This window comes from Mustela putorius, unplaced genomic scaffold (assembly GCF_011764305.1).
Source record: "Mustela putorius furo isolate JIRA1106 unplaced genomic scaffold, ASM1176430v1.1 tig00000139_pilon_pilon_pilon, whole genome shotgun sequence".
NCBI lineage: Eukaryota > Metazoa > Chordata > Mammalia > Carnivora > Mustelidae > Mustela > Mustela putorius.
This window is the reverse complement of record NW_025421293.1, coordinates 5,567,456-5,592,337: the sequence shown is the minus strand read 5'-3', so window position 1 is coordinate 5,592,337 and position 24,882 is coordinate 5,567,456. Positions and strand designations below refer to the sequence as shown.

General features: G+C 62.0%; 1 protein-coding gene across 2 annotated transcripts; it reads left to right on the top strand.

Moving 5' to 3' along the window:
• Positions 1-142: 142 nt before the first annotated feature.
• LIMK1 (LIM domain kinase 1) lies at positions 143-24,882 on the top strand. 2 transcript variants are annotated; one of them, XM_045074953.1, is made up of 16 exons: positions 143-296; positions 2,046-2,142; positions 8,196-8,334; positions 8,558-8,667; positions 9,713-9,919; positions 14,217-14,322; positions 14,413-14,579; positions 15,558-15,741; positions 16,476-16,562; positions 16,859-16,990; positions 18,362-18,421; positions 18,671-18,736; positions 21,468-21,624; positions 23,028-23,083; positions 23,319-23,476; positions 23,581-24,882. In XM_045074953.1, the coding sequence occupies exons 1-16, from the start codon at positions 242-244 to the stop codon at positions 23,741-23,743; spliced, it is 1,944 nt and encodes a 647-aa protein (XP_044930888.1). In that variant the 5' UTR covers positions 143-241; the 3' UTR covers positions 23,744-24,882. The 2 variants fall into 2 exon arrangements, with proteins under 2 accessions (XP_044930888.1, XP_044930889.1); XM_045074954.1 differs by lacking the exons at positions 143-296; positions 2,046-2,142 and adding an exon at positions 5,008-5,117.

Below are 24,882 nucleotides of genomic sequence, written 5' to 3'. Positions count from 1 at the left end.
GCCCCTCCGCTCGGTCCCCAGGCCGCCGCGGCGCGGAGCCGGTGCCCGAGCCGGTGTCCGAGAGGCGGCGGCGGCGGCGGCGCCGGGAGCCCCGAGCCCACCCCGGCCCGGCCCGCGCTCTCCGCCTCCGCCTCCCGGGCCGGCGGCGGCGGCGGCGGCGGCGGCTGCGGCTGCGGGCGAGCTCGCGGGGCCCGGGCCGCCCCCAGCCCCAGCCCGCCGGGCCCCGCCCCCCGCCGAGTGCATGAGGTTGACGCTACTTTGTTGCACCTGGAGGGAAGAACGTATGGGAGAGGAAGGTGCGCGGGGCGCGGGGCGCGGGCCGGGAGGGGCGCCCATCGGGGCCGAGCGGGCGGGGGCGTCGCGCCGGGGCAGCCGGGGCCCGGGGGGTGGGGGGAGCGGGCGGCCGGGAGGGGGCCGGGTCCTGCGGCCGCGGAGGCCGGGTCTGCCGCGAGGCCGCGCCCCTGCCTTCTCTGGGCTGAGTTCGCCCTTCCCGAGCCCTCCGGCCCCTCCCTGACTCGCTCCCACCCCGTTTCCCCCCGCTCGGCCCGGGCTGGGCCCCTCCTCCCTTTCATCCCCGCCTCCCCCTCCCCCGACCGACGACCACCCGGGAGGAGTCCCAGGCGCTGCCGGGCCGGCCCCGGCCTCCCTCCGCGTGCTCTGCCCACCCGGGTACTCGCACTGGGGCCACCCCCTTATCCTGTCTCTAAGCCAGCGGGGAAGAAAGGGGCTGGGAAAGCCGCAGCCCTGGGTCTGTGCCGCCCGCCCAGCTCCTTGACCTTGAGATGGGGGTGGGGGCTACGTGCCAAGCCTCAGTTTCCCCGTCTTTACGATTGGGGGCTGGGTACTTGGCCCCCGGTACTGGTGGTTGGGGCCGGGTTGAGAAGCCTCCTCCAGGGAGCCGTGGGCGGCGGTATCCCGGGGCCTCCACCCCCTCTCCCTGCACCAAACCCAGTGCCTGCCATCCGTCGTGGCTGGGAAGATGAGTCTCATCCTAGTCTCCTCTTCAGCCCCTTTCCCCTTCCTGGGGCCCAAGGATTGGCTTGCCCGACAGTTAGGGAATGAAGACCTCTGAGACTCCCTCCCTGGTGTCCCCTAGGGGTTTCCCCAGCAGCCATCACAGAGGCTCACTGGTCCAATCCAGGTCCCATTGATGCCAACTCCTCCAGCCCTGCCCTTCCCTAGGGCTCCTGCCAGCCGTCCCCAGGCCCTTGAAGGCCTGCTTGGAGCAAGAGCCCTTCTCACTGTCACCCCTCCCTACCTTTTGGTCCCTGCATCCTCACGGAGGGCCAGGCTGTGGCCTGGGAGCCTGGCTGTATGACAGGCCTGCCCCCTCCAGGACTCGGTCTCCCCATCTGTACAATGGGGACGAGTAGGTTTGGGGGGGGGGGTCCTCCAGGACCCACCCAGCTCCAAGGATACCAGGCCCTAGAATGACTAAGCACACCTAATGGCCGGCTTGAAGAGGCACCAGGCGTCCCCAAAGCAGGTGTCTGCGAGTGCCCAGCTCTAAAGCCCCAGGCCCTCAGAGGCCAAGGCACAGCTGAAACTCAGATGAGGCCAGCACCTCTGGGCTTCCTGCCTTTCTCCTCTTATAGGGGCTTCAGCTCTGGATACACCGTCCCAGCCCTGTCCAGTCCCTGCCCTTTTGAAGCTTCCTCTTTCTGGACAGCCAGGGGAGGAAAGAGGCCATGACAGGAGTGTCGCCTGCTGCCTTATCTCTAAATGCTGCCTCTTGCTTTCTCCGCTTTGACCTTGCTAAACAGGAGTCGCGGCAGGAGAACGCTGTTGCTGGAGAGTGGACATCCTGTCCTCCTCTTCAGTTGACAAATAGGGAAACTGAGGCCCGCAGAGGCCTAGCAAGTTAGCCAAGGTCTCAGTGAGACTCTCAGACCCGCGTCCTTTCTCCTTCTGCTAGGCACAGCATCTGGGTGCTCTGTGTACGTGCAGGAGAAGGTGCCGGGTCCCCGTGGGGTGGGCCGGGCAGGCCGGACCTGCACCAGACCACGCCTCCCAAGAGGGGCTGCTGACTGCCTGTGTCCTTGCAGGAAGTGAGCTGCCCGTGTGTGCGAGCTGCGGCCAAAGGATCTATGACGGCCAGTACCTCCAGGCCCTGAGTGCTGACTGGCACGCAGACTGCTTCAGGTAAGCCAGGCTGATGGGGGTGGGGGTGCCCCGAGCAAGGCCTGCCAGCAACCAGAGGCTGGCTCAGCGGTCCGGGAGACCTGGCTAGTCCCTCTGGCACCGTTTCCACCTGTGACTTTTAGCAAGTCTGTGGCCTCAGTTTCCCCACCTGTAAAATGAGGCATGGGGTCCCCAGGGGCCTTTCTGTTTTGTCATCCTAGATCTCTTAGGAGAGGAGAAGGGAGGCCTGCATATCCCCCCGTATTACTGAGGCCTTCTGGCACCTAGGCAGGGGGAGGCCATGGAAGGCCGTGTGCCCCTGCCTATGGGGTGTTCACACTCCAGAGGAGGGAGGATACAACCCAGGCTGGTTGTGAACAGGCACAGCCCAATAAGACCAGCCCCTTCCTCCAGGAAGCAGCTCCAAGCGTCAGAGAACAAGGTCAGGGCTGTGGCCAAGCACTGGGGACCCAAACGTAGCCCAGCCCCCCAGCAGGACCATCCTGAGAGGCAGGTGCAGGGGATAGCCTTAGGGTTAGCCCTAGGGCCGGAACCGGGGTCTCGAGACATGAGACATGCTGCGCGGGGAAGTATGGCAGGAAACAGTTCCAGGCGTTACGGCTCCCGGCAGGGGTTGGAGGGTGACAGGACAGGGCCAGTCGGTGAAGAGCAGGGTTGGGGTGGGAAGGCATCCACCGCCCGCTTCAGGGGTTTATTTCCGCGGGCAGGAACCTCGGACAAGTTTGGTCTATTTGTTTTTTCTTTAAGAACAACGTCCAACATTTTCTGCAACTTAGCAAGGGCCTGGCATCCTTCTAAGGACTTTGTCTAATCAGATACTGTGTTGTCTCCGTTACTGGGGACACAGACGTTAATTCTCTCGACCAGTCACACAGCCAGCGATGATTCTGGCTGATGAGGCCAGAGGGGAGGCAGGCACAGGGCCCAGGGCTCCCGATCAGGGGTTCACAAAGGGGCCTTTGGGGACAAAGAGGGCTCTGGATAGCTGGAGAAAGCCACACGCACAGAGACAGAAATGGGAAGAGCTCATCTGGTTTGGAAAAGAGCGAGCGGGGGAGGAAGGTTGGGATCAGCCTGTGGCAGGACCTCAAGGCCAAGATAAGGCCCTTCCAAGGGCACGAGGGCGTCAGCCGAGGGTTTGCAGAAAGCAGGGGAGGGACGTGGGCGGAAGTGCTAGTGAAAAATGCCATCCCAGTGGGCAGATGGCGGTGACTTGGCAGGGAAGGGACTTCACAGTATTTCAGGGATCTCAGCTCATAAGGCCTGACCTAGGACAGCGACGACAAATGAAGAGAGGGGACAGTTCCCGCGAGCGACCACATTAGCCACTGTTTATCGGGTGTTTTTGACTTTACCCTTGACCCCGAACACCCCAGGTTTGAACTGCGCCGGTCTGCTTCCACGCAGATTTCTCTGCCGTTTGATACCGGAGGTGTCTTCTCTCCGTGATTTTCTTAGTAACGTTTTCTCCAGCTTGCTTTGCTGTAAGAATACGGTAGGTGCTCCGTATAACACAGGAAACCCGTGTTCATTGACTGTTGATGTTACGGGGCAGGCTTCCGGGCACCAGCAGGCCGAGAGCAGTGAAGTTTGGGGGAGTTGAAAGTTACTCATGGGTTTGTGGCTGTGCGGGCATTGGTGCCCCTAACTCTGGCATCGTTCGAGGGCCAGCTGGATGGCTTGAAGCCCTCACCATCCCCCTGTGAGGTACCATGACTTGTGCATTTACACACGACCACAGGGTAGAGCCTGTGTCGGCCTCGCCCCAAGTCACTGCAGAGGTGAAGAGGGGAGGGGCTCAGGAATGGGGACTGGGAATAGCAGGGGAGCATCTGAAGCCGCCTGGGCTTTTGCCCTGGGCGCTGGGGAGCGTGGCGCTCCTTCAGCTCCCTGGGAACCACGGCATCAGCATTCTCGCCTCCACACGTGCTCCTGGCCCAGTGGTCTGCGCTTCTCCCAACGGCCCCCAGACCTGAGCCAGGCCAGTGGTGTCCCCACCGCCGTGACAGTTAGGAAGCTCTGTCCGAGAGGAGTCACCGCGTGCCCAAGTCCCAAGGCCACCCGGCAGCTGGGCTCTGGACTCTTCTTGCTTTGTCCCTAGGAGCCTCTCGGGACCATGACGCGGGGCTGCCACCAGCTCCCGGGCCCCGAGTTCCTTGCCGTGGGAGAGTTGCACAGGCCCATCGCCTGCCTCTGGCATTAGCACAGGGGGTCACTGTCACCACAGGGCCCACTCCTTTCTCCGTTCTAGCTGTCCCACTTCCTGTGGGCCCCACCTCCCAGGAGGTCACGGCCAGACGGAGTGGTCCAAGCGTTGCTCAGGTCCAGCTGCTGGCCGGAAAGAGTCCGTCCCAGAAGCCAGCAGCCCTCCGGCCCTGGGGCCCCGCCGTAGCTCCGGTGACATCTCGGAGGCTGGGTGGGCTGCGCCCCCGGCGAGTAGGGGTGAGCACGCAGCAGGCACGCAGTTCAGAGCCCGGGCCAGGGTGCGGTCTCCCCCTCTCCGGGGAACCTTTCAGGCAGGGAGGACAGACCATTCGTGGAAGTCGACCTCTGTCCCCTTGGGAGCAACACCGGAAGAAGCAGCTGCTTTGGGGCTTGTCCCTGTCCCCAGGGAGTCCCAAGCATCCCTTGGTCCAGCCAGAGGCTAAGGGGCCTGAAGGGCAGTCTCCGAGGTGCACAGGGCTGAGGGCGGAGTGGGGGGCCCCGCCTCCCTGCCTGCACCAGCAGAAGGCCCCCCAACGGCTTCCTGTTGTGGGCCTGGACCAAGTCCTCCTCAGCCTCCTCAGCAGCAGCCCTGCAGCCTCCTCCCCCACCATGTGGCCGCTCTGGCCCCACCCTCTGACCCTCTGCGGCCTCCAATCCTGAGGGCCTAGAGTAGGATGGGGAAGCAGCTGGCTGGGCCCACCCCCCCACGCTGCACCCCTGTGGCAAGGGATGCTGGCCCTGAGAAGAAGCCGCTTCCTCAGAGGAGCCAAGTAAGTGCAAATCCCCCTGCCCAACCCAGCCCACACCTCAGGCTGGGTGCCTGGTCTGAGGGCCCCCTGGGGCCAGAGGCCGCCCTGTGGGGCAGACCTACCTGGGAGCGGGCAGCTCCGGGGGCAGGAGAACTGAAACTCCTTGGTCACTGTTGGCCGCCTGTTGGGGGAGGCAGGCTGGCAGCTGTTGAGCCTTCCTCTGGCCCTTTGGTCCGGTCTCCCCGTGAGGCTGGTCCTCGGACTGTTTTTTTCTTCACCCCTGGTGTCCGGGGATGTGGCCCTGGCTGGAGGGCATCCCTGGGAGGAATGGACCTGTGCCTGCCTGCCCTCCAGCAGTTCCTCTGTCCGGCCCAGGGCCTTCTCTGCGGCCCGCAGTGCCTGGTGCTCCCCCCTGACATCCCTGCTGGAGGCAGCAGCAGGGGTGGGGTGCCCTTAAGAGCCCCCCCATTCCCTGCTCTGGCTGGTGGCCAGATACTAGTCTGAGAGGTGAAGAGATGGACAGGGCCAGGGGCTCCTCTGTGCCTTCCACATGCAGAGGTCCACTGAGGCCCTGAGTGCCGGCCCCAAGCTGCTCCCCTGTCTGAGGTGGAGACCCCCTCCGCAGGGGCAGTCTGGGATGCTCGGGGCGGACCCTCTCCAGGTTCAGTGTTCTGCAGGAACCACTTCTGTTCTCTCTGGGTCCAGCATTTGTGGACTTCTGGCATGGGACCTCAGAGAGCCCTTGGGGTGATGGCAGAGAGTGGGGGTGCCGGCCAGGGCTGGTGATGGAGGCTGCATGGGGGGCACTCCAGCCAGGTGACTGACTGAGTGGACTTCAAGGAAGTGGTGACCAGGGAGCCAAATGGGCTCCCAGTCCTTGGGGGAGTCAGCGCCCCATCTTCCGGGGCGACTACAGTGAGGAATGTTAGTGCGGGTGTGTAGGAGCTGGCCGGCTGGAGAGGAACATTCTCCTCCCCCAGAGGAAGGCAGCTGCCGGGAGCCCCCACCAGGCCACCCACCAGAGGCAGGCGGGGCCCTGCTTCCTGCAGCCCGGCAGCCCGCAGTGAGGGGGAGACTAATGTGGTGACATTGCTGTGACGCGCCGAGTGTCTAGCCGGTGGAAGGGCAAAGTGAATCACTTCGCGGATGGCACAGGGCGCGCGGGCGGTGGGGGAGCCTCGCCAAGGTCACGGTGCGGGGCGCGCGCCTGCCTCTTCGCGGAGCCGGCTTCTCGGCTGCGCACCTTCTCGCCAGGCTGGGGGCCCCTGAGGGCGTGCACTGGGGATCCCCCTCCTCCTGGACGGCCTCCTTCCAGGCCCCGAGCCTTCCGTGCCCCTTCGCCCACCCCGCGGTGAGATGCGCCCCCTAAGGGCGCCGGGGCCCCGGGGCCGGGTGTGCGGGGGCAGGAAGGGCTGGGGATGACGTCATGGCTCCCGGCCAGCGCTGCTTCCGCTGCCTCCTCTCTCGTCCCAGGGCGGTCTCCGGAGGCCTTCCCTCCCCCACTCCCACCTTTCCTAGGGGAGCTCATTGGATGCCCCCCCTTCCTGGGTGCACCCCCACCCGGGTGCTTCTGCACCCAGGCGCTTTGTGCCTTCTCCTCCTCGACCCTCAGCCCCGGGGCTGTGGTCCCCCAGCCCCTCCCCTCAGGCTCCCAGACAATGGGGAACTGGCTGGATCCTCTTAAAGGGACAGTGTCCCACCATTACTCTGGGTTGCCGCCCTCTCCCCCCTCTTCATCTGCCATTGCTAAAGAGCATCAGTGAGTGAGGTCACGCCATCAGGGGGCTGGCCACAGAGACTGACGGTTCTTTGCCCCGCCGGGGACCGGGCGGTCTCACTCAGGTCCCCGTCTTTCCTCCCCTCCTCTCTCCTGGATTGTTCCCTTACTGGGACTGAGCTCTGAGCCTGGTCCCCTGTCCCTGCATGACCTTGGCACATGACCCAGCATGCTTAGAGGGCAGTGGAGGAGCCTGACAGATTGTCTACTCACTGCAGACTCTGACCCAGACGTACCTGAGCAGCCAGGACCCTCCGTCAGGCTCTCCAAAACCCAGCATGGCTCCTGGCTCTTGGGACATCATGTATTTCTGCAGTTGCTTGTCCTGACTTAGCTGAGCCCCTGGTCCCCATCCAGTTCACTTGGGTGGAAGGAAGCCAGGCATGTAGGTCCAGTTCCTGGCCTGTGGGATAACACAGGGAAGGAAGCAGAAAGCTTTCTCATTTCTCCCCAGGTCCTTTAAGGAGCCCCAGCTGGGCCTGTCCTGTATCCCCTCCTGGCAAAGCAGGAGGTCCCAGCCTTGATGACTGCACATCTGGGTGTCATACCTACGGTGTGACTGCTCCTCTGAGGGCGGGGGCCGGCGCTGGAGTCCTGGTTGAGCAGGGTTGAGCTGGCCCAGGCTGTGCCCCCTTCTTGGGACCTCAGCACCCAAGTGCTGGATAAGATCTAGGAATCAGGGAGCTCCTCTGTCTTCAGTGATGCTGGCTGGGGTCTGCCAAGCTACATTCTTGCCTTATATCATAGTGGAACAGGGAGGAGCTTTGCTTGGGGTTGTGGCACCCATCCCATGACCTTCAGCCATCTTGAGCCTCCAGAATTCATCTGCCTCATGGTGGCCAGTGTGGATTAAGTACATTGAGCCCAGACAGTGGGCAGGTGCGGGCTTTTGGTAGTTCTCCACAGCTCCCCCCAGGTCACGGCCATCCGCATCAGCCCTACCCGAGTCCCGGGTGCCCAGGTTCCATTTCCCCCTCCACCGGACTGGTGAGCACAAGAGCAAGTCGTTTGCCTTCCCTGGGCCATCTCCTTTGCATGACGAGGGACAGGAGCTCAGAAGTGAAGAGCACTTCTCACCCTGGGGCTGGCAGGTTGGCCAGGTGATCTGGTGCTCTGGAGGCAGAATGGCCATGGGTGGTTGTGCAGGCTGTGCACTGCACAGAGGCTTCTGGCTGAAGCCATCCCAGACTCCACCTGCTGAGCCCTGGGCCCCAGCACACGCTGTTTCTGCCCAAGGAAGGTGGCCCTTTTTCTCATTCTTACAGGGGCACCTGCTGTTGGGGAAAGGGGCCAGACTGAGTCCCTGTGCCTCTTCCCCCCAGGTGTTGTGAGTGCAGTGCCCCCCTTTCACACCAGTACTATGAGAAGGATGGGCAGCTCTTCTGCAAGAGAGACTACTGGGCCCGCTATGGAGAGTCCTGCCATGGGTGCTCAGAGCACATCACCAAGGGACTGGTCATGGTAAGCGCCCTCTCTGGTTCGCCTTTTCGCTGGTTCGGACTCTGCCCACCCCCCCCCCCCGGCCCTCTGAGCCCCTTGGTCTATCTGTGTGTCTCTGGAACCAGCATCCGAGAGCCAGCCAGTCGGGCCCCCAAAGTTGGCTCAGGGCTGTCCTTCCAAGGGGAGGAGCCGGAGGGGCGAAAGGGGCTGCTGAGCTGGGTTGTCTCCGCCACCCCCCTGCCAGGTGGCCGGGGAGCTGAAATACCACCCCGAGTGCTTCATCTGCCTCACGTGCGGGACCTTCATCGGTGACGGGGACACCTACACACTCGTGGAGCACTCCAAGCTGTACTGGTGAGTGCCCAGGCCCCCTCCAAGCCCGGGGTGCTCGTTCTGAGCCTCCTGCGCCAGCATCCTTTTCCTCCCCGCGTGGGGCAGGTGTGAGGACAAGTTCGGAAGTCACCGAGAGGACGCGGGAGTCACAGGGAGGTCGCGCCCCCCCCCCCAGAAACCCGCTCTTCCACATCACGGGGGTGCAGTTCTGGTACGCACCCCACAAGCTCGGCCCAGCCCACAATGACCCCGAGTTCAAGGGTTTTGATCAAGGCTGCAGATCCTCCTGTATGAGGACCAGCCAGCAGAAGCGACACAAAGAGCAGAGTTGGAGGGGTCCCCAAATGTGGAGTTTCCATGCGTCCCCTGCACCTCGGAATCAGGACGTGTGACGCCCCCACATGCCTTGACATCACCAGAGTTTTTATTGGGGTCTCATTATGGAGGCACCATTGGTTGAGTCATTGGGCACGTGATCGAGCTTTACTCTTCCACTGCCCACCCTTGCTGCCGCCTCCAAGGTCGGGCTGGGTCCCAGGCCCACCATCTAGTCACGTGGTTGGTTTTTTCCTGGTGACTGCCCCCCACCCTGAGTCATCTGTTAACACAAGCTCAGGTATGGGCTGAGGGACACTTACATTCCAAAGATTCAGAGCCTCTTTCCCAGGAACCAGGACAGAGACCAGACCAATTCTTTATTCGATGGTGCTGATCAAGCTGGATTCCCCGGGCAGCATGGCTCAGTCCCAAATGGGCTTTTAATGACTTCCTCCTGAACTGGATTCATCCCCTGGCCTTTTCCTGGCCGGCTCACAAGCATGACAGTGGTAGACGAGCCCAGAATGACCGAGGGGGCAGGGACTGGGCTGGACATGCTCAGTTCCTGCTCCGGGCCTATGGGGCAGTTACGACCCTCCGGCCCCTCCTGCCCTGGGGAGCCGGAGGTGGGCAGGAGAGAAGAGCCTGGGGCGCGGGTAGAGCCTGGGGCGCCAGCGGTGATGCTGGTAGCGGCCTCACACCCTTTTCTTCCCCCTCCTTGGGTCCCTGCCATCCGTGGCCCTCGCAGTGGGCACTGCTACTACCAGACCGTGGTGACCCCCGTCATCGAGCAGATCCTGCCCGACTCCCCCGGCTCCCGCCTGCCCCACACGGTTACCCTCGTGTCCATCCCGGCCTCGGCTCATGGCAGACGTGGCCTGTCCGTCTCCATCGACCCCCCCCACGGCCCGCCGGGCTGCAGCACGGAGCACTCCCACACCGTCCGGGTCCAGGGGTGAGTCCGGCTTTGCCCGTGGGTGCTCTGGGTGGAGGGGGGCGGGCGGGCTCCAGGGCTGGGAAGCATTTGGGCCACACAGAACCCAGCTCTGACAACCTGGTATGCCACATCCTTGGTCCACTCATTCCTTTAAAAACCACGACCAGCGTTAGATAAAATATTTTAAAACTTCTTTAGTCCGTGTGTCACCCAACAAGAAAGGGGAGTAACCAAGTCAAGGATAATGGATACAGGGAGTCCGGGACAGACAGCAGAACCCCCGAAGACGGCCATGCCCTGAGGCCCAATTGAAATTGAGGCAACTGAAGCTTCAGTTTTTAAGTCCTTTCATGGCTGGGCCTCTGGAAGCCCTGACCGGCTCCAGAAAGCCAGTCCCATTAGACAACTCCTCCTCCATTAAGCTGAGATCCCAGAGGGCTCTCCGGGTATGGATGAATGAGAGACAGACCACACCTTCCATCAGTCCCCCACTCCCAGAACCGAAAGATAAACTGATTGGAGCCTGAATGGAAGGGGAGGGGGAAATCTCCTCCCAGAATTCATGAACTTGGGTTTGCAAACCAAATTCGGAGGCCTGGATGGCTCAGAAACTCCCAAGTCGCCAGGGTACAAGTTTCAAGTGCTTCCCCGCTAGCAGTGTTTCCAGTCCCTGAAAGAATCAGATGCAGGTCCTTTCACTGAGTTTCCTGAGCTAAGTGTCCCAAGGAAGATGAGCAGTTCCGCGAAGAATCACTGAACGCATACGGAGGCGGGGCCTGTGAGGAACAGCCAGCCGAAACACAGGAAGGAGAACCAGACCTACAGAACCTCCAGGGACCGGGACGATTGGACACAATACAACATCAGTACGTTCCGTGTGCTGTAATCAGTAAGAGAGATTTGGAAGAAATGAGCAAAGAGCGAATAAATTCCAAGTAAATGGAAAAGAATCAAACAGAACCCCTAGGAACGAAATAATGGAAACCTCAATGCAAGGTTTTTAACGATGGGGTAGGGCTTTAAGCTACTGAAGGGAGAGGCAGAGACCAACAGGATGAAAGCTGCGAAAGAGAGGTTAGGACCCGTGGAGGACAGAGGTTAGGACATAGGGAAGCCATTTGGGGTTCCAGGAGAAGCACGAGACGGTAGGAAGGAGGTGGTGTTTGAAGATACAGTGGCTGAGAACATCCTAGAACTATACCAATCCACGAACCTCCAGCCCAGTAAATCCCAAGCAGAACAAAAAGAAATCCAGCCGTGGGTCACGCCATCCCGTGGAACTACTGCGCCTGAGGTGAAAGAGAAGTCCTTAAAAGTGGCCACAGAGCCTGGGTGGCTCAGTCGGTTGAGCGTCTGAGTCTGGATTTCCACTCAGGTCATGATTTCAGGGTCATGAGATGGAGCCGCACAGCGGGCTCCGTGTTGGATGCGGAGGTTTCCTGAGTCTCTCCCTCCCTCTCGCCCTGCTCACAAGCACTCTCTCTCAAAAAACATAAAAAATAGACATCTTCGAAGAGGGGCCACTGATTTCTCCACAGAGAGTGGGGAAGCTGGAAAGAAGCAGAAGGATGTGTTCGGTGCCCTGAGCCAAGAATGACCATCAGCCCAAGATTCTGTCCTCGGTGAAAGTAGTCTTCAAGAAGGGGGGAGAAGAAACGTATTCGGGCCGACAGGATTCAGGGAACCAAGATCAGCGATGGGCAGGTGGTCCCTAACCAGGGTTCTAAAGGATGTGGAAAAGGTGTGAAACGCAAGAAGGCAGATAAAGGAGCCAGCAGAGTTGGCCAGCCTGCTGTGTGACGCCAAGCAGCCCCCTGCCCTCTCTGGGCTTTGTACAGAGAGGCAGTTGGACACCTTGGAGCCTTCTAAGATGTCTCCTGGGCGTTGATGGACTCCTTGAGAAGTCACTAGTGGGCCTGGGAGCCAAGTGCCAGCTTCTGTGGCACCACCGCGAGGCATGGGTCAGGAGGGGGGAGGTGCTGGGTGCAGGATGCAAACGGTCTTAACCTTGCCTCTGCCTGTCCCCCCCCCCCCCGCCTCGCGCCCCATGAACGCCAGCCAGGCCAGCAGCTGCCTCGTCTACAGCAGCGGGCAGACAGACTGGTGAGAGAGCTGGGGGAACCCCCAGACCAGCTGGTCTCTGGAAGCCAGGCAGGATTTTAGGAACAGAAAGCCAAGGAACGGCACTCCTCCTGCCTCCCTCGCCGGCGGAGCCTCCGCCAGCCCAGCCGGCAGGCAGCTGCTTTCCCGGCAGTTTCGGCCCAGACCACCACGCCCCTCGGAGGAGCCGCCCTGCCTGCCCAGAGGCTGCTGAGCGGATTTACGTGTTTGTTTTAAGCCCGCCCCCGTGGACCACTTCGCTTTTTGTCCGGCAGCATCGGAAGGAGAGTTCTGCATCTGTGCCCCAGCAGGAGATCAGGGGGAGGCAGGGAGGCTGGGGGATACACTTCGAAGACCGCATCCACAAGAAGACTGTATCGACGAAATAGACTCCCTTCCGAGTTTTTATCTGGAAATTTTCAAATTTACGGGATGTTCACTAATGGAACTTTTTGGCAGGGGGGCACATTTAGGGTATGCGTTTCTTTCTACATATGCGTATGTGTACATTGGACTGATTTATATTTACACATACACATACGTACGCGTTACTGTTAGAAAATTTACTAAGTGGCTCGAGATTCCGTTCCAAGCTCTACTGGCCCTTCTGCCCCCACCAGACACCTGACATGGTTCTACAAACAAGGGCGCTCTCCTGCCTAATTACCAATCGTGTCTCATCGCACAGTTACGACGCTAAAGAAATTGAGCACCGACGTGATACTTGGATCCACTGGCCAGCCCACGTTCATGTTTTACTGGTTTTCTCAACACCCTTAGGGCCACTTCCCTCCACCCAGCCTCCAGCCCAAGACCATACATGGCGCTGAACCCGCGTGTCCCTTTCCATCTCTGAATCTGTGACAGTCCTCAGCTTTTCGTCGTCCTCCGTGAGCTGGACATTTACAAAGAGGACGGGCCAGCGGTTAAGCAGAACTCCCTCCATCCAGGTCTGGCTGACTTGGTGCTCTGACCACTTCGTCAGACTCAGGTTATGGGTTTTGACCTGATGCCGCGTCGTGATGCCGTGTCCTTCCTGCGGCCGCCGACCTGACCCACGAAGTCAGTAAAGCCCGCCGTTGATTCCTCGGTCAGAAGTACAGTCCTCTGCTATCCAGGATATTTTTTTTCCCTTTGAAACATCATCAATAAGTCATTTGTGAGATTTGAGTCTGTAAACCTCCTGCCCCCAGCAGCCTTTCCCCAGATGGTCTGGGCACCCGTGCAGGATTCTTGGCTGTCTCGCTTACTCCGGCGATGGCTACACCGCGGTGGTCCCCAAGTTTCTTCTTCCTCTCCCACGAATGACTTGGCTTTCCAGGGTAAGGGAGAGCTTCTCCCCCGTGTGAGACTATACCCTTGATGATGGAGAACTTGAACGAACCTTTTTCTTTTTGAGAGAGCGAGCACATACATGTGCACAAGGAGGGGGCGGGGGCCGAGGCAGGGAGAGAATCCCAAGCAGGCTCCACGCTCAGCACGGAGCCGACGCAGGACTCGATCTCACAACCCTGAGATGATCCGTGACCTGCGCGGAAACCGAGTCGGACGCTTAACCAAGTGCTCCACCCAGCCACCCCCTTAGGAACCTTTGTCCCTCAAGTCCCCGGTCTCCTTTCCGTCCCACTGCCGGCCCCTTCCCCATCTCGGCGCAGAGACCGTGAACGTCCCTTAAAAAAGCTTGCGTGGAGACAAGGTAGCCGAGGGGTTCAGAGAAGCAGATAAATGTGGCAAACTGGCCGTTCCCCAGGTCCAAGCGTGGGTGCTGTCCTGCCTCCAGCCCGCGGCTGTGGCTCAGGGTGGGCTCCCGGCCCCTCCCTCTGAGTCTGCGGGAGGAGAAGCCTCTGCTTCATCTCGAGGGGCCGGTTTGGGACTCAGGAAGCCGATGGTTCCAGACCCGCAGGGGACTCCTCCTGGGGCACTCGTCTGCCTGAAACGCACCAGACAGTTGGAAGGATCCGTCTGAGCCTCCAGGACTAGAGCAGCAAATCCCACTTCTCTCCGCTTTCACAGCCACAGCCGACAACCGGCGTCGGTGACAGAATTCTTTCCCCCAAACCAGAACTGCCGATCTAGACCGCTGCCATCGGTCAGGCATGCCACAGAGAAAGTCGCTTCCTCCTCACCCCGGTCTGATCCCCTCCGCCTTGGTTTCCCATCAGGGCTCCGGGGGACAGGCAGGCAGGGGTCTGACCACTCCTCTCTCTACCCCCAGGGTGGACCCAGGCTGCATGAGCCCGGACGTAAAGAATTCCATCCACGTCGGAGACCGGATCCTGGAAATCAATGGCACGCCCATCCGGAATGTGCCCCTGGATGAGGTGCGGGTCCCGGGTCCCGGGTCCCGGGAGCAGGGTCGGGGCTCCTCCCCCGCCTCGGACTCAACCCATCTGCCCACCCGCTCTCCCCAGATTGACCTGCTGATCCAGGAAACCAGCCGCCTGCTGCAGCTCACCCTCGAGCACGACCCCCACGACACACTGGGCCATGGGCCAGGGCCTGAGCCCAGCCCCCTGAGCTCCCCAACTCCCACTCCCAGTGGGGAGGTGGGCAGCTCTACGCGGCAGAAGCCTGTCCTGTAAGTCAGCCCTGTGCCATGTAACTGGAAACCAGGTCTCGGGGGATGGGGCCTGGTCCCTGCTCTCGAGGCTCCCCTAGTCTGGTGGCCGAGTGTGCCTTGCAGAAAAGCAGGCCAGTCGGGGGTGCAGAAGGCTAAGACAGGAGAAGGGTCATGAGAGGTGGGAGAGGGGCACAGCTGCCCCGGCTGGGGGTTACGGAGTGCTCCGGGGGGGACCAGCACCCTGGCTTCAGGGAGGATAGACAGGTAGCTCAGGACAGTGGGAGCATCGAATGTCTTTGGGAGTGTTCTAGAGACGCGCTGGTTCCCTGCGCACCAGGTGCCCGAGCCCAGAGATGGCTCACAGGGCCATGGCAGGGGCCCAGGCAGGCGGTGCAGGAGCCCCAAACTCTCAAAGGGAGGGGGAGCACGAGGAAGAAACCCAAAGGCAGCCTGGGTCCTCACAGCACACACCGTGAGGCCTGCTCAGGACTCCGGGCAAAGATTTTGGGGGAAGGGGCACCTCCTGGGGAAATCGCACGTACTCTGAGAGTGGTGGTGGGGAAGGGCTGTGGTTCCGGCTTGTCTGAGTTTGCCTGGAGGCCTCGCTGGGCCGGGGAGCCACTCACACGGCAGGGCTACAGCACCCGGCCAGGCTATCTGGCTCCACACCCCAGGGCCTGGCGCCCGAATGCTGGGAGATGAAGCCCCTGACCTCCGGTCCCCCGGCAGAGAAGGCCGAGGGCAGACGGTGCTGCAGAGGCACCTGCAGGATAGCAGGCCTAGGACAGGGCCCTGGGTACCGGGTCAGGATGGGGTGAGGACCGTACGACCACCCAGGGGGGCCGCCCCGTGCCACGCTCTCCCGCACTAGGGTGGGGGTGCTGACTGCGTGCAGTGCACGGGCGTGGATGGGAGCGTGGCAGGCAGGAGGGGTCAGGGCTGAGGCCTGGTGCCTGTGTGCCCCGGGAACACTGAGCCCCGCGTGCACCTTCCCAGGAGGAGCTACAGCATCGACAGGTCTCCCGGAGCCGGCTCCCTGAGCTCCCCGGCCTCCCAGCGCAAGGACCTGGGGCGCTCCGAGTCCCTGCGCGTGGTCTGCCGGCCACACCGCATCTTCCGGCCGTCGGACCTCATCCACGGGGAGGTGCTGGGCAAGGGCTGCTTTGGCCAGGCCATCAAGGTACGGGGTGCACCTGTGCGGGGATGGGGGCGGTCCCGGTGAGACCTGTCCGTCCTGCCTCCAGGAACGCACAGTGGAAGGGGCACCCAGCTTCCAGACTCCCTGGCCCATACTCTCATCCGGCCGGGCTTCCCTGAGCTGGTTAGCAGGACGGGGGGACCCACTTCAGGGAGACCCAGAACTGTATGTGGAGGACATGGTTGGAAGATGGGGGGAGGGATCCAGAAGGGTCCTTCCGGGGCCCTGCACCGAGCCTGAGGCCAGCCTCAACTGCTTACCCCTTCCCACAGTCCCCCAGGAGAAACCCTTGGCTCTGATGTCCCCTGACTATGACAGGGCTGGAAGGTTCAGGATCCTGCAGAAGGTGCCCTGTGCCTGGTCCCCATCCCGGGGGACGGGAGTCCCTGGTAGAGCCGCCAGTTGACCTCCCAGCGGAGCCGAGGAAAGAGGGCTGGGCTCTGGGTCGGGCGGTGCTGGACCTGAACCCCAGCCACCCGCTTTCCCTCCTGCTGGGTGACCTCGGGCTCTCAGGAAGCCTCATCCGTGAGGCGGTCGATAAGTCCCGCCCCTCGGGGGTTGGGGACATCCCCTGAAATGCCCATGAAAAGCTTCAAGCCGGGTGTGTCCGTCTCCCCTGCAGTTTTGGGGAGCAGCTGGGCCTCCTGCACGGTGAGCAGAGAGCAGAGCCTCTGTCTGCCGGTGCTGAGTCTCTGTGCCTCGGTGTCCCCACACAGGTGACACACCGGGAGACGGGCGAGGTGATGGTGATGAAGGAGCTGATCAGGTTCGACGAAGAGACCCAGAGGACATTCCTCAAGGAGGTCGGCAAGCGGACCCGCCCCGCCCTTCCCCAGACTTCTCTGTCGAGGGGGCGGCACGGGGTTCCGGGAGGATGAGACACTCAAGCCACAGGCTGGAAGAAGAGAAAGTGTCTCCCCTGGAGAATGAGGCGGGCAGGGGCATCGCTGGGGGGTGGGTGCGGCCCTCGCAGACCTCACGGGGACCAGACGGGTGGGGACTCTTCCACCTCCGGGACCGGTGGGGGCCTCTGGAGGGGCAGCCGGGGGAGAGGGACCGGGGCAGAGCCCCAGGCCTAGCCTATCTCTCCCACCACCAGGTGAAGGTCATGAGATGCCTGGAGCACCCCAACGTGCTCAAGTTCATCGGGGTGCTCTATAAGGACAAGAGGCTCAACTTCATCACCGAGTACATCAAGGGCGGCACTCTCCGGGGCATCATCAAGAGCATGGTGAGCGTCCAGATCCTGCCCGCTCCCCGCCCCACCCCCGCCACCAGCACCCCGGGCCCTGGGCGGGCGGCTGCTCTCTGGGCCCCCCAGCCCCTTCAGTGATTCTGAATCAGACAGGGAGACGGGGAACCGCCCACTCCCACCTAAAGCAGAGGTCCGGAGTGGGCAGCAGCTCCTCCGAGCGGACACACAGGCTGTTTTGGGGTGGCCATCCTGTGGACCCCCGGCTTGACCCCACCCGGGCCCTGGGTAGCCGGACCCAGCCTTACCTGTCTGGGCTGGGGGTGGAACCCCTCAGGAGAGGCACCTTTGTGCGGTCCCCATGGGGGGGCTTTTATACTGTTTACTATGTTCTGCGAAATTCGGAACTTTCTTTAAGGGCTTGAAGAAAAACTGCAAATCCAAACTGAAAACAGATTTAGGGAGGAGCCGGCAGCACCCCGGTGCTCGCGGATGGCGCCCCGCCTTGGTGTCCCCCCCCCCCCACCACCACCGAGACCGAGCGGTCCTGCTCCCCGGATGCCTCCCCCTCCTCAGGCTGGGTCCCTGCAGGCCAGGCCCCTAACAGGTGCACCTTCCTGGAAAGGGTGCTCTGGTCAAGTTCAGTTTGGAAATGCCGAGCTACACCCTCTGGGCCTTCCTCACTGCACACCCGTCTTTGATATGCTTCAGTGTCCTCACCCCTCAAAGCAAGGTCCCCGGCAGTGGGGAGAACCAAGCATTTCCCCGGAGGATCTGAGCCCAGAGCCCTGTTCGCTGGTGCCCCGTAGGCATTCTCATTGGGCACGTCTGTCTGCCCTTACAGGAAAGCAGGTTCGGATTTTCGAAAAACCTGAAAGAACAGGATTGTGTTGAAGATAGAAGATGGTGTTTTTTTTTTTTCCTCCAAAGAGAGGGGTCAGGAGTCATAGAGGAATATTCCCCGCTTTGTGTTTGAAATCCCATAGTGGAGAATGATGTGGGTTTTTTTGTTGTTGTTTGTTTTGGTTTTTTTTTTTTTTTTTTTTAAGATTTTATTTATGTATTTGACAGAGAGACATCACAAGTAGGCAGAGAGGCAGGCAGGGTGGTGGGAAGCAGGCTCCCCGCTGAGCAGCGAGCCCGATGCGGGGCTCGATCCCAGGACCCCGAGATCATGACCTGAGCTGAAGGCAGAGGCTTCATCCACTGAGCCACCCGGCGCCCCGAGAATGATGTTTTCGAGTTTTCCAGACACACCCCTTCGATGCGGACAGACGTGGGTGCCAGAGAGTGGGGAGGGGGGCGGTCACGGGACTCGCCGGGACGCTCGCTGCCCTGGCTGATCTCTCTCACCCGACCGTCCGCCGCCGTGGCCCCGTTGCCCAGCCTGGCCCTTCTCTTCCCCCACAGGACAGCCAGTACCCGTGGAGTCAGAGGGTGAGCTTTGCCAAAGACATCGCTTCAGGGATGGTGAGTAGGCTCGGGGGGGGGGGCTGGTGAGCTGACCCCACTTGTACCAAAACTCTGTCCCACTAACCTAACTCTTTACTGGAAAGTCAGAGGCAGAAGCTGTCAGAAAGCTCTGAGAGCAAGCAGAGGGCGTCAGCGGGGGGACGGGAGGAGCACCCCTCCCTCGTCTGAGTGGGGGGAGCCAGGGCCGGGCTGGGCTGAGCTCCCTGGGCATAGCGGCCCCCTGACCTCCGTGCCCCCTGCCCCCAGGCCTACCTTCACTCCATGAATATCATCCACCGGGACCTCAACTCCCACAACTGCCTGGTCCGAGAGGTGAGCAGCCTGGGTCCCGGGGAGGGAGGACACCCCCCCCCCCGCCGCCACCCCGCACACTCCTGGCCTCGGGAGGCCTTGCAGGGACGGCGATCCTGGCTTGCCTCCTCCACGCCTCCTCTGGCTCACGGGGAAGCAGTGCCAGGCCGCCGCCAGACCCGGCGCGGCCATCTGCTTGGACCGTGGCTCCCGGTTGTTGGGAGGCTCTGATAAACGGATAAAGGAAAAAGTGATGGGTAACCCGTGACGGCTCGTGAGCACGGCTGTCGCCAACACAGCCCACGGCACAGCGACTGGGCCTGCTGCACGCAACGCCAACAACCCCGGATCTGGAGGGAGGCCTGGGTGTGTGGGTGGGCGTGGTCAAGGCCGGCTTCCCAGAGGCTGGGGGGTGGGGGGCACGCACTGAAGTCAGGAAGTGGGGGTTGCGGAGGGGCTGCGAGCCCAGGGTCTGAGAGGGGATGGAAGGGACCATAGGCCTATGGAAGGGACCATAGGCCCCATAGCGGGGGGTGACCGACCATGCCCAGCTAGAGACGGGGCTCCCTCGTTTCCTGGGGGAACCATAGCCTGGATGTGGCTGAAACGCACTCGCAGGGTTCAGGAAGCAAAACGTCCCAAAACCAGGTGCTGACAAGGTGGGCTCCTCCTGGAGACTCTGGGGGAGGATCTGTCCCGTGCTTCTCTCCCGGCTCCGGAGGCTGCTGGCACTCCTTGGCCGGCAGCCACATCATTGCAGCCTCTGCCAGAGACTGACTTCTCACGGTGTGTCCTCTTCGTACAAAGACAGCAGGCCCTGGATTTAGGGACCCCCTCCCCACCGATCTAGTATAATCTCATCTGAACTGGTAGCATCTGCAGAAGTCCCGTGTCCAAACACAGTCGATCTGAGGTTCTAAGTGGACATAAATTTGGAGAAGGAAACTCTTCATCCCACTAGGCAGGTTGAGATCCAGGTGTGGAGGAGGCAGTTTCTCCAGGCAGGTGTTTGCTGAATGAACTCAGCACAAGAAGGGTTTCAGGCACCGGCAGTATGACATTGGGGAAGCGATGAGCTGGTTGCCGTAGAGTCCGTGCGGTTGGGGGGCAGGGGCGGTTGTCTCAGCCCACTGGGAATTTCCTGGAGGCTCTGGGGCCACCTGCACTTGGAAAGTGGCAGAAAGCAGAGCACCGAGGTAGGCGGGGCTGTATCCACGGGACTCACACTGCCCCTGCTGGTGATGAGCGTCACTGCAGGGCTGAGCCCCTGTGGCCTGCAGGGCCTGGAGAGGGTGACCGACACCCGCAGCAGGGGGCATCCCTTGAGGATGAGGATCCCTTGAGGATGAGGAGTTGTGAGCTCCCCGCCCGCCATCCCCAGAATCCATCTCTGCACAAAGCAGAACTTCTGCCCACCATCTGGGGCCTCTGAGGATCCACTGGTCACCCTTGGCTGGTCAGCCTTCGCTGTTTCCCACTGCAGGGTCTGGGCGGCTGCTGTATCATTAGTCCCTGGGGGGCCCCTCAAAAGTGGAGGCCTGCACAGAGGGATGGGGCTGGAAGGAGCCCTTGAACGATCCTGGCGGACCCTGCCTGTGCTCAGCCCCTCCCTTGCTTGCTGTCCTTGTACAGTGTCCTCTAGGCAGCTGTCCGCATTCGTGTCACTCCTAGAGGCGACACAGAGTCCTTCTCTTAAGAGTTAGCCTGGTCCTGGGGCGCCTGGGTAGCTCAGTAGGTTAAAGCCTCTGCCTTCGGCTCAGGTCACGGTCCCCGGGTTCTGGGATCAAGCCCCGCATCCGTCTCTCTGCTCAGCGGGGAGCCTGCTTCCCCCTCTCTCTCTGCCTGCCTCTCCGCCTACTTGTGATCTCTCTGTGTCAAATAAATAAATAGAATCTTTAAAAAAAAAAAAAAAAGAGCCTGGTTCTAAGCCCCCCCTGGCCGGGGCCGCGGCCTCCCACTCTGGGCCCACTCCTCAGTGTCCGGGCACCATGGCCAATCCTGGTGCTGGCACAGAGGGTCCGTTAGAGGACCTCCCCAGCGCCCTGACTTGTCACCGGTGCCCTGGGGTGCCCCCCAGCCCTTCAGGGGGGCCCTTCCCTGGTTTTCCATCTTTTTTTTTTTTTTAAGATTTTATTTATTTGACAAAGAAAGAGATCACAAGCAGGTAGAGAGGCAGGCGGTGGGGGTCAGGGGGAAGCAGGCTCCCCACTGAGCAGGGAGCCCGATGCCGGGCTCAGTCCCAGGACCCTGGGATCATGACCCGAGCGGAAGGCAGAGGCCCATCAACTGAGCCATCCAGGCGCCCCCTGATTTTCCATCCTGCGGGGTAGACACAGCAGTCAGCATCTCCACTCCGCAGGGTTCGGGGCGTACAGGGGCTTCCTGCAAACCTCAAACAGTGGAGCTGACCGGCTGGATGGCCTCGGGCAGCTTTCTTAACCTCTCTGGGCCTGAGTAATAGCCTGTGTGAAGTCGGTGTGAAAATAACCTCCCCAGATTGCTGGAGGGAGGAGTAAGAGACAAAGCTATCCCTGGCAGAGCAGAGCACCTGGGTCTTGAAGGGGAGCCACCACCGTCCCCATGCAGCCCGGCGGCCCTGGCACCCTGACGGGGCGGGCACAGTACTCCCAGGCCCCCAGGAGTCCGGGGCATGTCCTCGGAGCCGGCGGCGGACCGGTCCCCACCGGGCGTGGGGTGGGCTGGTGGTGCCGGGAGCCTGTCCCAGCGTGGCCCTGCTTCCTCATCACCCTAGAACAAGAACGTGGTGGTGGCCGACTTCGGGCTGGCCCGGCTCATGGTGGAAGAGAAGACCCAGCCCGCGGACCTGCGAAGCCTCAAGAAGCCAGACCGCAAGAAGCGATACACGGTGGTGGGTAACCCATACTGGATGGCGCCCGAGATGATCAACGGTGAGTGGGCGCCCCCCCCCCCAGTCCCCGGCCTCCGCTTCCTCCCCTCGGCTCCCTCCTCGCCTCCTGCGACCCGTTCCCTGTCCCACTGTAACAGATCGCCCCCCGCGTGGCTTGGAGACCAAGTTACCACTAGTCCCGGGAGTGGGAAGTCCACGTCGGTCTCGGGTGTCAGCTGGGCCGGGTTCCTTCTGGAGGCTCGAGGGGAGAACCCCTTTCCCTTCTGGCCTGTACAGGCTGCCTCCGTCCCTTGGCCCGAAAGGCCCCTTCACCGACAAAAGCTAGGACCCTGGCCCCTTCTCTGACCTCTGTCCGTTGTCAGGTCTCCTTCCTTGCCTGCGTCCCTCATAAGGAACGTGGTTGTACCGTCCTCTGTCCACGCCCAGATCCTGAGCTTAATCAAATGAGCATGTCCCACGCAAGGCGACATCTCCACGGGGCCCAGGGAGTAGGTGGTGGGGCCCCTCTCCTGCTCCATTTCTTTTTGGTCAGGCCCATCACCCAGTGCCCCATGTGTGGCCTCACGGCGTGCTATAAAGTCCCCACGCGGGCAGGTGCACACACGGGGTCGGGATGGCCAGGGGATGGGGCCCCTCAGCGCAGCACCACCCACGTCCCGGCCCGCTGGCAGCCTGCAAGACGGGGCTCGCTCCCTGCTTTTAAGGGGGTCTCTGAGCATCCGCTGAGGAGCTGAGGCTTGTAAACTAGTGAGAATCGGACATGGGGGAGCGGCTGTACGGGTCGTTAATGTCGCGCGGTAGACAGTCGCACGCCGCACGTCACAGCTGAAGAACCCAAGCCTCAGAGAGCCTGTGCCCGTCCCCGGGGCTGCCGTCAACAGACTTCCACCAGCTGGCCGGCTTAAACAACAGAAATGAATTCTCTCATAGTTCTGGAAACCCAAAGTCGGAAATTCAGGAGAGCCGTGGGCCCTCCAGGGATCTGAGGGGAGAACCCACTCCCGGCTGCCGGGGGCTGTCTCGGGCTTGTGGCCCCCGCCGCCTCTCCTGTCTCCTCTTCCTCCTAAGACCCTCATAACGGTGCTTAGAGCCCACCCAGATAACCCAGGATTCTCTCGTTTCCAGGTCCTTAGCAATCATATGGTCAAAGACCTTATTTCTAAGAGAGCAGGGGTCACCCGTCCCGGGGGTGTGACATGGATATATTTCGAGGCCACCATGTGGTCCATGACTTGCCTAAAGTCACAGCTGGTCAGTGGTCAAGCCCTGCCCAGGGCTCTCATTCTCATCCCCCAAAGGTTTGCGCAGACCTGGTAGGGTTGGGGGGGTAAGGGGGCAGAGCCTAAGCCCTGGTCCTGTGGACACCGCTAGCGTCCCCTCCTGGCCCCGGCCACCTGGTCCCTGAGCCAGCCTCGCCTGCTGACAGCCGGTCTCTCCACCCAGGCCGCAGCTACGATGAGAAGGTGGACGTGTTTTCCTTTGGAATCGTCCTGTGCGAGGTAGGTCCGGGGGGCGGGCGACAGTCGGCATCAGGCTTGGTGGCTCCGGTCCACCCCCGACACTCCCGGGGCCCGGGCTGGAAGTCTGCAGGAGCCGCCCACAGCAGCTGTACCCCTGGGGGAGTGTGGTGGCCTGGCACCTGCTCCCAGCCACCGGGGCACCCCCTCCACCCCCACCCTGCCCCGGCCAAGCCCTCCACTACCCTGGGTAACTGCTGGGCCTTGCGCTGGACAGATCATTGGGCGGGTGAACGCAGACCCCGACTACCTGCCCCGCACCATGGACTTCGGCCTCAATGTGCGAGGCTTCCTGGACCGTTACTGCCCCCCGAACTGCCCGCCGAGCTTCTTCCCCATCACCGTGCGCTGCTGCGATCTGGACCCTGAGAAGAGGTCAGTGTAGCCTGGGCTCCCCAGGGAGGGGCAGCCCTAGGGGTGGGCCCCGTCCCCTCCGGGGCAGAACCCAACACCCCCTGCCCCCGCCTGTGCCCCCTCAGGCCTTCCTTCGGGAAGCTGGAGCAGTGGCTGGAGACCCTCCGCATGCACCTGGCCGGTCACCTGCCGCTGGGCCCGCAGCTGGAGCAGCTGGACAAGGGCTTCTGGGAGACCTACCGGCGCGGCGAGAGCGGACTGCCTGCGCACCCCGAGGTCCCCGACTGAGCCCGGCCCACCCAGCCGCCCCCATCCCCACCGCCGGCACCGCTGCTTCTCTGCGGGTCCTGGCGGGGTGCGGAGCCCCCAGACTCCTCCCTGGCGCCGGGCCCTGCCTTGCCTTCTCCTCCCCTGCGGGCCGAGGCCCCGGAGCTGGCCTGGCTGCGCGCACACACAGTCACCTCGCCCTGCCTTACCTCCGCCGCGGTGGGGCCGCCCCCTCTCGCTTCTCCTTGCATGAGCCGGAGGGCCCGCGTGAGTCCAGCCCCATCCTGCACCCTTCCGCGCTCCCCCCAGCCGTCCTGTGCACCCCCACCCGTCTGCAGCGCCTCTGAGGCTGGACTGGTAGACGCCTCCCACCGCCCGGATAGGCAGGGGAGGGCGCGGAGTGAGGGAGAGGCCCCGCGGCTGGGGTGCGTCGCCCCCGGGGGTGTCTCGTAGCCGGAGGTATCCATATTTACTCAAACCCCCGAAGGCGGAGAGGTCTGCCCCTGCAGGATGGAAACCCCCGGTCGCTCAGCCGCAGGCCTCTCTTGGCTTTGGGTCTCTTCGTGTCTTTCTTGAAGCCACTTTAGTGAGAAGCAGGTACCAGGCCTCAGGGTGAAGGGAAGGTCCGCGGGGGACAGGGGAGTCGGGGCCCCGGGTCAGAGCTGCTGGGCGGAGCCCCAGAGGGACGCTGGGCAGAGCGGACGAGGCAGGTGTCCACCAGCATCCCCGCCCCCGCAGTTCATCTCAGTACCCCCCCCCCGGGGGGGGCTTCTCCCCAGGTGTCTCCCTCCCCCCATCCCCCTCCCCCGCCGTGGCCCTCTGTCCTCTGGGTTCTTTCTGTGTAATCTATTTTTTAAGAAGAATTTGTATTATTTTTTCATACGGCCGTAGCAGCTGCTGTCGGGGGGGGGGCTTGGGGTTTTATTTTTCTGGCGGGCGGGGGTGGGGGGGCCATTTTGTCACTTCGCCTCGGTTGAGCATCTAGGAAGTATTAAAACTGTGAAGCCTTCTCAGTGCACTTTGAACCTGGAAAACAATCCCAACAGGCCCATGGCATTACGAGGCCAGGACAGGGGACACGTCCCCTCCGTCCGGGAACCGTGATGTCTAAGGAACACGCATCCAGACTCAGAACAATAAAATAAATTCCATACTCCCCA

Bases quoted from the DNA above. Each gene is read 5' to 3' on its own strand.
- LIMK1 (XM_045074953.1), top strand. From the start codon at position 242: ATGAGGTTGACGCTACTTTGTTGCACCTGGAGGGAAGAACGTATGGGA. The intron at 2,143-8,195 runs GTAAGCCAGGCT...TCTTCCCCCCAG, and splicing joins TGGCACGCAGACTGCTTCAG to GTGTTGTGAGTGCAGTGCCC. The intron at 14,580-15,557 runs GTAAGTCAGCCC...GCACCTTCCCAG, and splicing joins ACGCGGCAGAAGCCTGTCCT to GAGGAGCTACAGCATCGACA.